This window comes from Peromyscus leucopus, chromosome 1 (genome assembly GCF_004664715.2).
Source record: "Peromyscus leucopus breed LL Stock chromosome 1, UCI_PerLeu_2.1, whole genome shotgun sequence".
NCBI lineage: Eukaryota > Metazoa > Chordata > Mammalia > Rodentia > Cricetidae > Peromyscus > Peromyscus leucopus.
In genome coordinates, this window is record NC_051063.1 from 48842524 (window position 1) to 48856058 (window position 13535).

General features: G+C 44.1%; 1 protein-coding gene across 1 annotated transcript in view; it reads left to right on the forward strand.

The window, feature by feature from the left end:
• Positions 1 to 2602: 2602 nt before the first annotated feature.
• The window catches only part of Pi4k2a (phosphatidylinositol 4-kinase type 2 alpha), a 24714-nt gene continuing 13781 nt past the window's right edge, over positions 2603 to 13535 (forward strand). Inside the window, exon 1 of the mRNA XM_037202266.1 lies at positions 2603 to 3131. Coding sequence (XP_037058161.1) covers positions 2680 to 3131 — 452 coding nt within the window. The 5' untranslated portion in view covers positions 2603 to 2679. The remainder of the gene's footprint in view (positions 3132 to 13535) is intronic.

A 13535-nucleotide genomic window follows, 5' to 3' on the forward strand; every position in this document is an offset into this window, starting at 1 on the left:
CCGCACCGGGCACAATTCCCGCTGTTCATTGGCTGTTACCTAGGCAACCGCGAGCAACGCCACTCCCCATTGGTCCAGTCTTCTTCCGTGCCATCTTTGTGAGGGGCCGAGTGTTTTGGGAGCCTGGGCCAAAGATCTGAAAGAGGGGTGGGGCCGAGCCTTCTGTCCCACCAAGATAAGCTCAAGAGAAAAGGAGGTTTCATCTCTCCATAGACTTCCAGGCAGAAACTTTAATCCCAAATAAGACCGAATGTGTGTCTAAAGTGGCCACTAGCTCAAGACGTTCTGATCTTTATATTCATTAACAGCTCCACTGCTAAGTAGGAAGAAGCTAAATCCAGCTTTAGAAGCTCAGCTTTATAATTAGCAAGGCGCTGTACTTTTGCACTCACAAGGACTTGTTATGTCCCACATCCTTTGTATTTAAAATATATTGCCATTATTTGAGCAAATCTCCCGAAATACTGTTCTCAAATATCCATGTAGCCATATGATTGTTTACTGAGCATACAACCAAACAATAGCTCTTTCAATTCAATACTTCTAGTGAGTTGGAGCAATAACTTGATGCAAGAAAGTAGGATTGTCCAGCGGTGGTGGCGCACGCCTTTAATCCCAGCACTCAGGAGGCAGAGGCAGGCGGATCTTTGTGAGTTCGAGGCCAGCCTGGGCTACAGAGTGAGTTCCAGGAAAGGCACAAAACTACACAGAGAAACCCTGTCTCGAACCTCCCCCGCCAAAAAAAAGAAAGTAGGATTATGGGTGCAAGGTGATATAGCTCAGTAGGTAGACAATTGCCACCAAGCCTGACAATCTGAGTTTGATCTTTGGAACTCACATAATAGAGGTGAGAACCAGCTACTGTCCTCTGACCTCCACACATGCACATGCATGTGACACACACACACACACACACAAATTAAATATAAAATATTAAGGCATGATTATAAAATATTGGTGATTATGTGGTTGGTCATCTTCTGTGAAAACTGTTTGTTCTACCTGCTGGTGGCTCTGAGGAGAAAACAAAGATAATGTTAACAATAATCTCAGCAGCGATGAAAGGGGAACATCTGTGGAGGGCTTTTTATGTCCTGAGTGCAATGCTAAATGTGCTACTTATAGAGTCTTCCCCCCCCCTCCCCGAGACAGGGTTTCTCTGTGTAGCTTTGCACCTTTCCTGGAACTCACTTGGTAGCCCAGGCTGGCCTCGAACTCACAGAGATCTGCCTTCCGAGTGCTGAGATTAAAGGAGTGCACCACCACCACCTGGCAGAGTCTTTTTTAAAATCAATTGAGATAAGGGTGATTATTCCCATTTTATAGATGAGGAATTTTAGAATCTGACTTCTTGCAAATTGCTAATGGTTTATAGAACAGAGTTTAACCTCAAATATCTCTGATCTCCAAGCCCATGTTTCTATGTATTACATTCTACACTTCAACTTTATTAAATTAATTGTTACTATTATTAGCATGAGAGAGAGAGAGAGAGAGAGAGAGAGAGAGAGAGAACGTACCTGAAGAGGGTGTCAGATCCCCTTGATCCCCTTGGAGCTGGAGTTATAGGTGGTTGTGAGCCACCTGATGTGAGTGTTGGGAACAGAATTCCATTCCTCTTCAAGAGCTCTTAACTGTTGGTCCATCCCTGCAGCACCTTCTCCACTCAATGTCTGGGTTTGGAGTGGATGTGCTCCACATCACTCCCTGCCCTCCTACCAAGCTCTTTCCTCCAAGCCTCCTGGTACCCTCATATGCCCTCTGCTGCTACCCCCAGCCAAGCAGGCTGTCCTAAATCAGCTCCAGCCTTCTTCCCCTTTCGCTTTGGCAATGCCTATGTGCTTGGTGTGCCTTTTCCTTCTTCTCCCGGCAGTGATTCAGTGACTTCCTTTAGGAGCTGACTCTGTATACAGTTTTTTGCTCACTCTCCAGCCTATTCTCAAGTCTGAACTAGTGGCTGTCTCCGGACGTTGTTTATCCAGAGTGAGGATAGAGGCACATTTTTTTCTTCTTTTTACTAATGAAATCGAGCACCAACTGTGTCTAGACATGGATGTGAATCAAGTCACGGGCTTTTTATTCTCAAGGGACCAAGCTTTCCTCAATGACCAGATAAGCATTGAATCATCGGCTCAGACTCTATGCAAATTGCAAGAGGATTGGCATTTTTAAAAGTTATTGAGATAGCATGGGGTGAGCGGGGCATCTTTACTTCATTGTTGTCTTCTCAATCCTTTGAACATAGCAGGTGCTTAGTGACACAGAAATGACATTTTGCAGTTTCACAGCCAGTTCATGGTGGGCACTCAATGAACAAGTGACTAAGAGAGCTGCTATTGGGAAAGCGTCTGTCTGTCAATTGGAAGCTGGGGCGGGGCTAAGGGCAGAGGGCGTGCCTGACCCGGGTTTGTCCACAGGAAACATGCGCACTCTTCACAGAAGGTGACGCGAAAGCTGTGGAGGCCGCGATTACGTAGACGCAGGCTCTGATTGGCCACTGCTCCAGCGCGAGGGGCCGTGCCTACGCGTCGCCAAGTAAACAGGGCAGGCTGGGGGCGGGGCTACGGAGGCGCCGCGCCCTGGTTGGCCAGGCGGGAGGTGGGGAGTGCCGCGGATTGGTCGCGGTTGCGAGCTCGCTGGTGTGGAGCGAGCCGGGTCCCCGAGCCGGCGGCCTGAGGGATGGACGAGACGAGCCCGCTAGTGTCCCCCGAGCGGGCCCAACCCCCAGAGTACACTTTCCCGTCGGGCTCGGGAGCTCACTTTCCGCAGGTACCGGGGGGCGCGGTCCGCGTGGTGGCGGCCGGCTGTATCCCGTCACCGCCGTGCTCGCCCGGCCACGACCGGGAGCGGCAGCCTCTGCTGGACCGGGCCCGGGGCGCGGCGGCGCAGGGCCAGAACCACACGGTGGCGGCGCAGGCCCAGGCCCTGGCCGCTCAGGCGGCCGCGGCGGCGCACGCTGTTCAGACCCACCGCGAGCGGAACGACTTCCCGGACGACCCTGAGTTCGAGGTGGTGGTACGGCAGGCCGAGGTGGCCATCGAGTGCTGCATCTATCCCGAGCGTATCTACCAGGGCTCCAGCGGCAGCTACTTCGTCAAGGACTCTCAGGGGGTGAGCGCGGGGGCGCGGGCGTAGCGGGGACTGCGCCCCGGGACCGTGGGAGAAGGGGAATCGAAAGGGTGCAGAAGAGAAACTTCAGCGCCAGCTCCCCCCCCCCCCCCCGGTGGTATTGGGAATGCTCCTGGGGACTAGAGATGGGAAAGCCTCGCAAGGATGAAGAAATCAATCAGAACCTTTTTGAGGAGGGAAGCGTGAGCGGAAAGTGAAAAGAGGAAATTGACCAGATACTGGGCAGAGAAGTGGTGACCGATGCTGCTTTTCAGTTGGTCCCTTAGATTCAAACTACTGGGACAAGTATCATTGCCTCCAGATTCGGGACTTTAGGCCTCTTCTCTTTAACATTTTATTTACTTATCTAATTTTGGCCCAAAGCAGTGCACCCCTGTTCTGTGTGGGTCGGTTGGCCCATCACGGGCTCCGAGGATTTAATTCCAGCCTCTCTGTTGGGGAGGTTGTTTGTACCGGGATCCCGGGTTTTTTATTAACAGTCATTGGTGACAGCGTGGGTAGACTCATCAGTGCCGTCTGTCCTGGTTGTTGCTCACTTCTGGGAAAAGGTTCACATCGTTGCTTATGGTCCCTCGGTTTCGAACGTGGAGCTTTAAACACAAGAGGCTGTCTCCTGCCCTCTAATTTCTCCCTCAAGCCTATCAGCAGTTTGCTTATCTAAGGCAGAGTTTTGCTGACCTTAATTTTGTCCCCTGATTCTGTACTGGGGGTATGGAAATAGGATAACTTGGGGCATGAGGTGACCAGGGCAGCTGAGAAATTATGTTTATCCTTTTGAGAACCTCCTAAGAATTTAAAACTTTGGACACAGATCAGACCAGAGTTATTAGAGGGATAGTAGGTCAAGATATGTGAAATCTTTCCTGTTGTTTTCAGATGTGCCAAAGTAGTTCATTTTTTAAATGTACTATTATATGTATTAAAATAATGGGTGTTAAAATTGCCTCAAAATCCCCTTGCATTTTTTTCCTCCCAAGATAGGGTTTCTCTGTGTAGCCCTGACTGCCCTGGACCTCACTCTGTAGAACAGGCTGGCCTTGAGCTCAGATTTCCTCCTGCCTCTATCTCCCAGGTGCTGGGATTAAAAGCACGTGTCACCACTGTGAAGCTAGTCCCTTGTATTTTTTTTTTTGAATGAACTTAAAAAATTTCCTTTAATTTTTAGAATGTTATTTATGTGTATTGATACTTTGCCAGCATTTATGTGTTTGTGAACCATGTGCATGCCTGATGCTGGGATAGGCCAGAAGTGGGTGTCGGGTCCCCTAGAACTGGAGTGAGCTGTCATGTGGGTGCTGAGAATTGAACCCTGGGTCCTCTAGAAGAGCAGCCAGTGCTCTTAGCTTCTGAGCCATCTCTCCAGCCCCCATGTGGGCTCTTTAGATGGGTAGGTAGCATGCTGTTGTGTGTCTAAGTGGCCAGGGTGGGCTGTGACTTGTAGCTCTTGATAGAGTTCATTGAATAATCCGTTCACCCAGAGTTGTTCCTGAGATTACCAAAACCAGAGAGCAGTTCTGTCAACTTTGTGTAAACTGGATTGGAGAAAGCTTTGAGAAATTGCAGGTCCCTGATTCAGCTCTAAGCACAACAAAACAAGTCATCAAGATTTCTTTGTTTTGTTTTGTTTTTCGAGACAGGGTTTCTCTGTGTAGCTTTGCGCCTTTCCTGGGACTCACTTGGTAGTCCAGGCTGGCCTCGAACTCACAGAGATCCGCCTGGCTCTGCCTCCCGAGTGCTGGGAATAAAGGTGTGCGCCACCACCGCCCGTCTGTCATCAAGATTTTATCTTTTGGCCAGGCGGTGGTGGCGCACGCCTTTAACCCCAGCACTCGGGAGGCAGAGGCAGGCGGATCTCTGAGTTCGAGGACAGCCTTGTCTCCAAAGCGAGTTCCAGGAAAGGTGCAAAGCTACACAGAGAAACCCTGTCTCAAAAAAAAAAAAAAAAAAAAAATCTTTTGGGGGAGGGGGAGGGGGAGGCAGAATGAGATTTAAGGTAGTGGTTGTGTTTGGGGGGGCAGTGAGTAATAATATGTTGTCTGGATCTTTCGATAGCTATAGGAAGAGTTTTGTTTTTTTCTCATTTAGAAGTATATCAGGGCCAGGTGGTGATGGCAGCACTCCCCTTTAATCCCAGCATTTGGGAGGCAGAAGCAGGCAGATCTCTGGTCTTTATAGTGAGTTCCAGGACAGCCAGAGCTACACAGAGAAACCGTGTCTTGAAAAACCTTAAAAAAAAAACCAACCCTGAAGTATGTCATATCAGCTGGGGAATGATCTGGTGCTCTGATAGGTGTCACCTCAGTACATACAGAGGACAGATTATAGATCAGTGGGTTTTGTTCCTGTTGTTTTGTTTTTGGTGTTGTTCTGGATCCCAGTCTTTAATGTTCTGGCCATTGCTCTCTGTTAGCGGTAAAATCTACACACAGATGTCCCCCAGAATTATTAATATGATTGTCCTACTCCCACTGAAAATGTGGTTGAAGACAAAGGAGCACTTCCTAAATGCTTGTTGGAGAGTTAGACTGGCCACAGACACACAGTAGTTGGTATTGTCACCTTAGAATCTACACCAAATGTATTTTATTTAATTAATGCTTAGATAGTACTTACCTTATGCCAGTACTATATTTAAGTGCTTTATGAATACTAACACTTATTCCCCATAACCATCTTAGAAGTTGGTACTATTTTATCTTCACAGGTGACACTGAGGTGTAAATCTCACCTCAGGTGAAGCACTGTTGATGCTTCGGATCTCATGTTCACTCACCTACAGATGTATTTCCTCAGTGTAAATGATTTGTGTAAATGATTTGCACAAAGTCCCTCCCCTAGTAAGGCAGGCATCTTGGCTCCTGAGGTCCTGCTCCTGGAAGTTAGGCATCTGAATTCATAGTTTCTTTTTTTAGCCCTGGTGTTGGTTAGTAGTGCACTTACCTGTGTGTGATAGAGATTTTAAAATAGTAATGACAAAAAAAGGTTTATTAGTCTCAAATATAAAGGAAGTCTATAGACTTCCCAGCACCAGGATGACTTTCACTTCAAGTCCAGATTTAGTTGTCCTTAGCATGTGGCCTACACTGCATCTTCTAAGATGGCTATTCCGGCTTACTTGCTTGTTAGCCTTTGGAAGAAGGGAGAGAAAGAATGTGTCTCCACCCTCTTGGACCCGTCCTAGAGGTTGCACCAGATTTTTCTGCCTACATCCTATTGTCCAGAACATAGTTGTAGTACTTAGTGTCTGGGAGTTATAGTTTTTATCTTGCCTACACGATAAATTAGATGTCTTATGTCAGGCAGAAGGGGGAAACAGGAGGAACCAGTAGTGTGTGTGATAACTATTTTGGGAACAGTCTGAAATATTCTTTTTTTAATATTTTAAAGTTAATTTTTTGTTGTTTGTTTTTGAGACAAGATTTCACTATGTAGCCCTGGCTGGCTTGAAGCTCACTATGTTGACCCGGCCGTGTTATGGCTGGAATTAAAGGTGTACAACACCATGCCCAATCTGTTTTAACCTTTATTTATTTTATTATGAGTGTGTCTACAGGTTTGTATGCCACTTGTATGTGGGTGCCCAAGGAGGTCAGAAGTGAGTGTTGGATCCCTTGGCACTAGGGCTGCAGGCAGCTGGGAGCCATCTGATGTAGGTGATGCAAATTGTTCTCAGGCACTCTAGAAGAGCAGCAGCAAGTATTCCATCTCATTCTGAAAGATGCTTGACTATGACTTGACTATGACAGCCTTAATTCCACTTCTCAGTTTGTGGTAGTTTCTGCCACACGATAATTAAGTAAGGACCTGGAACAGTAAAATGGAAAATGCTAGATTAGAAGTTGTCATGGTGATGTGTGCTCACATTACCCCTCCTCAGTTACATTGTTGGTGCTTCGGATCTCATGTTCATTCAACTACAGATGTATTTCCTTAGAATTTACTCTCTTATGATCTTCATATTCCCAGGAATTGCAGAACATGTGATCTAACTAGTTTAAGACAATTAATGAGCCAGGCATGGTGGTGCAGGCCTATACCCCCAGCCCTCAGGAGGCAGAGGCAAGTGGAGCTCTGCAAATTTGAGGTCAGCCTGATTTACATAGTGCCTTCCAGGCCAGCCAGACCCTGTCACCAGAGAGAGAGAGAGAGAGAGAGAGAGAGAGAGAGAGAGAGAGAGAGAGAGAGAGAGAGGTGGAGGTGGGGGAGCGAGGGAGAGGAATTAAGTGAGATGTCACACATGAAAGCCCCTTAGCAGGTACATAGTTAAGAGTTTTTTCCATTTTGCCCTTTTGATTTTTGTTTCTCTTTTAAAACAGGGTCTCGGGTAGCCCAGGCTGACCTCAGTCTAGCTATTTAGCCAAGAATGACTTTGGTACTCTTGATTCTCCTGCCTGTACCTCCTGAATTCCTGGGATTACAGGCATGTTCCATCACGACTGGCTTCATTTTGCCCTCTTTTACAGTTATATACCTATTGACCTCTGTATTAGGCTTTCTTGGATACATGGTGTTGTGTAAAGGCAGAAGTAGTATAATTTTGAGAGGACATTTTCATAGCCACTGAGAATAGCAATTCATTAACTAATGCTCTTTAGTCTTTGTATAAAATTACCAATTGCAGTGTCTGCAGGGATATCCATCCACATATTCTAGGAACTTTATATCCTATCAGTGATTTCAACCTTAAAATTATATATATACACATGTATATGTATATATATGTATATATATATGTATTTATTTGATTTTCTTTTTTTTTTTTTTTTTTTTTTTTTTTTTTTGAGACAGGTTCTCACTGTGTAGCCTTACCAGACCTGAAATTTTGTGGACCCAGACTGGCCTTTAACTCAGAGATCCATCTGCCTCTGCCTTGTGAGTGCTGGGATTAAAGGTCTTCACTACTACTCCAGCTTGTTTTTATTTTATTTTTTTTAAGGCAGGGGCCTACTGTGTAGTCCTGGCTGGCCTGGAACTCATAGTGACTGCCCACCTCTGCCTCCTGAGTGGTGAGATTAAAAGGTTTTCTTATTTGTATGTACAGAAGAAGAGCATTCAATATGTGAATATTTGAAAAACAGCAAAAGAGAAAATGTTGATGTATGTGAAATTGGGACCAGTCAGATGACTCAGTGGAAGGTGCTCAAAACCAAGCCTGATGGCCGAGTTCAATTCCCCAGAACCAGGTGTGGTAGGATAGAACTGACTTCCTCAAGTGCTCTTCTGACACCGGTCCAGAAGAATTCTTACATCCTTCTACTTGGTTAAGAACCAGATTGATAGCCATCACCAGATCTTAAGGAGCGAAACACTTGAATGATATAATGACTGCTCTATACCCTATATGGATGTAGGTCATGAGATTTGAAGCTTTATCTGCCATCTGGTATAGGGAGCTATCTCACGCCGAAGTTATGAGTACAATAGTTTACAGTGCACAGTAGTGAGGCCTAGGGATCACTAAAAATGTCTTTTGAGGGCTCAGGGATGAGTATTCTCATAATGGTTGCAAGACTTTATTTGTCTGCCCTTACTCTCATTTCCCTTTGTGTGGAGAGCAGAGATGTGAAGAGATCACATGATGTGAGATACTGAAACTTTGAACACCAAGGAAGGTATGAGAAGGCAGTGGGCTTTCATTAACTCAGATACTACATAGTTTGGCAAAACTGTTTTAAAAATGGTTATTTTCATAAAATTTTGGTTATGTTAATATATAATATGTGTTTATTTTTTATTAAATTAATAGTTTTAACATTTCAGCTTTAGTTTCAAATATAGGAAGTATATTTTACCCACAAAAATGAAAGCTTTTGGGGTAATCTTATTTATTTTTTGATTGATTTTATTTTATGTTTATGAGTATTTTGCCTGCATGTATGTATGTGCACCACATGTGTATCTGCTGTTTGCAGTGGTCAGAAGACAACCTAGGTGCTCTGGAAGTAGAGTTATAGATGATTGTGAACCACTCTCTGGGTGCTAGAAAATTAACCTGGTCTTCTGCAAGAGCAGCAAGTGTTCTTAACCACTGAGCCATCTCTCCAGCCCCAGAATCTTTTAAAAAACAATATTTTAATTAATTCTTTGAGAATTCCATATAGTGTATTTTGATCATATTCACACACCTCCATTCCTCCTAGGTCCATCCTCTCCACCTGACCTCCCTTGGAGTTCTTTTAAATTATTATTTTAATCTAGTCTGTTGCCTGCTACTCTTGGTAGTGGGGCCTGCCCTGGAGTATGGTTGACCTACCACGGATCATACTGTTAAGAAGACTGCCTCCCCCTGTCTTTGGGGTGAGGGGTCTTAACAATTTTTAACAATTTAAGGGAATCCTAGTACTGTACTACCATGCCTATCTCAAAGGAACTCTTGAGAGGAAAAAGTTTGTGTGTACCAAACATAATGTTTTTTTTACATTTTTTTCCCTTTTTTTTTTGGTGGCAGGGGTTGGGGTGGGGGAGTTGTTTTTTGAGACAGGGTTTCTCTGTGTAGTTTTGGTGCCTGTCCTGGAACTCACTCTGTAGACCCCGCTGGCCTTAAACTCACAGAGATCTGCCTGCCTCTCCCTCCAAAGTGCTGGGATCAAAAGTAAGCGTTACCACCACCCAACTGTATTTTTTTACATCGTACTTATTTTGAAGGTTTACACACATAGGTACACAATGCAATTAGAGGTCAGAAGACAACTCGTGAAGCCAGGACTGTTTTTCAACCACACATATTCTGGCGATTGAATTCAGGTCATCAGATTTGATGGCAAGTACTTTTTAACCTGCTGAGCACTCTTGCTAGCCCCTGAATTTAAAAGAAAAAAAAAAAAACAATAAAACTTTTAACTAAAGGTCACTTCTGTGTATATTGCTGTGCATGAGTGATTTATTTGAACTAAAGTTTTAAGTTCTTGGGAAAAAGAACTTCCTTCTAATTTTTCTTTCTTTTTCTTCTTTTTTGGAGCCTGTCCTGGAACTCACTCTGTAGACCAGCCTGGCCTCAAACTCATAGAGATCTGCATGCCTCTGCCTCCCAAGTGCTGGGATAAAAGGCATGTGCCACCACCATCTGGTTTTTTCTTTCTTTTCTTTTTCCTTTTCTCTTTCTTTCTTTCTTTCTTTCTTTCTTTCTTTCTTTCTTTCTTTCTTTCTTTCTTTCTTTCTTTCTTTCTTTCTTTCTTCCTTTCTTCCTTCCTTCCTTCCTTCCTTCCTTCCTTCCTTCCTTCCTTCCTTCCTCTCTCTCTTTTTTTTCTTTTCTTTTCTTTTCTTTTTTTTTTTTTTTTTTTTGAGGCAGAGTCTTAACTATATAGCCCAGGCTGGCCTTGTTTATGATCTTCCTGCTGGATTACAGGCATGCACCACCACACTTGGATGGTTTTGTTTATTGAGAGGGAGTCTCAGCATTGTTTCTCAGGCTAGCCTTGTACCCCTGGACTCCAGCGATCTTCAGTCTTTCTGACGGGTAGCTGGGGCTGCAGATATGTGACATTTTGTCTTTTCAGGGGGTCTCTCTTTTTTTTTTTTTTTTTTTTTTTTTTTTTTTGGTTTTTCGAGACAGGGTTTCTCTGTGTAGCTTTGAGCCTTTCCTGGAACTCACTCTGTAGACCAGGCTGGCCTCGAACTCACAAAGATCCACCTGGCTCTGCCTCCCGAGTGCTGGGATTAAAGGCGTGCGCCACCACCGCCCGGCCTCAGGGGGTCTCTTTATCACACCCTTATGCTAGCCACTACTGGTTAGCTATCTGAAACTTAGGTTCCAGTAATTGGTTGTAGGTTCTGACACCAGCTAGTGAGAAGTCTCTTGGTTCTTGGTATGGTTGTGTTTTTATTCACAGACTACTACTTAAGGTATCTGTACATTAGTCTTCATTAAACAGGGAAATTAGTAAGTGGCTGTTTAGGAAAGATACTTTTAAAATCAGCACCAAAGTGCTATGTTCTGGGTGTAACAGATGAATTGACTATCTAGGGAGAGAGAATGGTGAGGAAAATCAGTCATGTTCTTTCTTAGCGAATACTGGTATTTAAATTTGAGTGGTTTTAGAGTTTGTCCTCCATGGAAGAGGAGAGTATTCTTGATTTGTCAGTAGCATAGTTCACTATAGCAGTCACCATAACATGGCTTTGGAAATTAGGACAGAGACTTTTTGTGTCTGTTGAGGAAAACTACCACATGCTTACACAAACTAGGTCCTGATCAAATTTTAGCAGAACTAAATTACACTGAGGTCTGTTGTTAGTCCTAGTCTCCTTCTCCCTGAATGTCCTTCTGGCTCTCCATTTTCCCGCCCCTTTCATTCCCTCAGCTATTTCATGCAGACAGTATTCTCCAATGAAGCCCCTGTGTGACCGAGATAACCATAATTTTTAATTCTTTTGAAGAGCCAACTAATGCCTGCCTCATAGTGGGAGGAAGTTGAGGAGCCTGACCAGTCAGTACATAAATGACACTTGTCTGTAATTTGGCCTTCAAGTTCTGCTTTCTTTAAGTGGAAGAATTTAATTTATTCCCAGTACTTCTCACCCCTCACTGGTATCTGGAATATCTTCATCTCCTTCCCACTGGAGGCTACATGCTGCAAGCTGCACTGTTGAGAAGTCTCATCAGCCCTGATTTCAGCTGAGAGCCTGGGGCTGCTTCTCTGATTTCAGAGACTGGATTCCAGATGAACACAGAGGCTGACATGCCACGGTGTCTTACTAGCCACTTTGGATAAGAAAGTAATTCTGTGGCAGCACACACCTTTAATCCCAGAACTGTGGAGGCAGACAGGCAGATTCTGTGAGTTCAACTAGTCTGGTCTATATAACAAGTTACGGGCTAGCCAGTGTCTTTAAATAAAACTACAAAAACTCTTATAATATGGTTTATATTTTCCTTTTACCAATAAATGTGTTTGACCTAAGAATAAATTGATTCTTTTTGGAAGGAAAAAGAGAGTTCTCTTGCTTTTTCAAATCCTTGCAAGGAGTTTTTGAAGGATCTGGCTTCAAGATTTAACTGATTCTTGATAGAGCTGGGATGAGTAAGTTAATGGTACTCAATTATTGGAGGCAGATGGGTACGTGTTGTCTGCTGTGACCTACCCTAATTCAGGAAGTTATGCCCTGAGTTATGCCTCATGACTCAAACAACCCTGGGTTGACTGTGAATTAAGGGAAGAAGAAGAAGAGTTATAAGATGAATTACTTGGTTAGCATATCTGCTTTTCTTACTTTAAATTACCAGTTTGGTTTCTGGATGGAATGAGATAAGTAAATCCAGAGGGTCTAAGGTTTTGTGAAAGAAACCATTCAGCATCTAGGCTTGGTGCAACACAGCTTTAACCCCAGCACTCAAGTGGTAGAGGAGGTGGATCTCTTGAGTTTGAGGTCAGAGGGTCTACACAGCTGTGTTCCACACCTCCAGGGATACACAATAAGACCCTATCTTCACAAACACAAAACCAGGAAAACAGATTAATTACTGTAGGCTAGAGAAAATGAATTGTGGGCTCTCTTCTCTTAAACCTTTGCCTATCAGAATTAAGAGAACCCCAATTCTAACCACATTCTTTTTCCTGCTATGATTTTTGTTTCCTCTTTGGTTGCTTTGTTACTAGATTGTGTTTCTAAACTTTTTTTCAAAGTTTTGTTAACATCCAAGAGATGGGATAATAAGTCTAATAGAGGAATGGGTCACTGATAACAATTTTCTTAACTTCATTCCATAATACTTCATGTTCTTTGTTTTCTCTGCAAGACTGAAAGCCAGCCAGCCCAGCAATCCTCCTGTCTCCACCCATTTTGGAGCTGAGGTTACAGGCATTTGCAGGGATGCTCAGCTTGCTACTTGGGTTCCAGGACCTAAGTTCTGATCCTCACAGTTACAAAGCAAGCGCTCTTAACTGCTGAGCCATCCTCTCCAGCCCTTAATCTTTATGTAATTGATAGAAATGACAATATTTACACATACACACACCCTGGAGGTTGGAGTTTGATGGTACTAAGTTTCTGGCATACTATAATAAAGTATTAATGGGATAAATAGAACAGGGATTCTTACAATAAAATATCCATTATAAAGTAATATTTCATTTTTGGGAAAAGGATTATGATGTTTAGGTCTTAGTTTGAATTATAGTTGGTTATATCTTTTTGAGTGAGGAGGAGACAGGAAGGTGCGAATGGCTTTTTAGCGAGTGTGAGAGTTGTTGCCGGCGATCAAGGTAGTGTGGGGTTGAGCAAGCGTGATATTATGTAGTGTAGTGCCGTGTAATCCGATCAGCTGAAGCAGAGGCAGGTAGATCGTCCTGTGTGAGTGTGTGAGAGCCGAGCGTCGGTCTGACGAAGAGCGAATTTGCGAGAAGCGAGCAGACTGTTGAACACAGGAGAGAAGCGTGCGTGTCGTCGGAGAGAGAGACGAGAGAGAG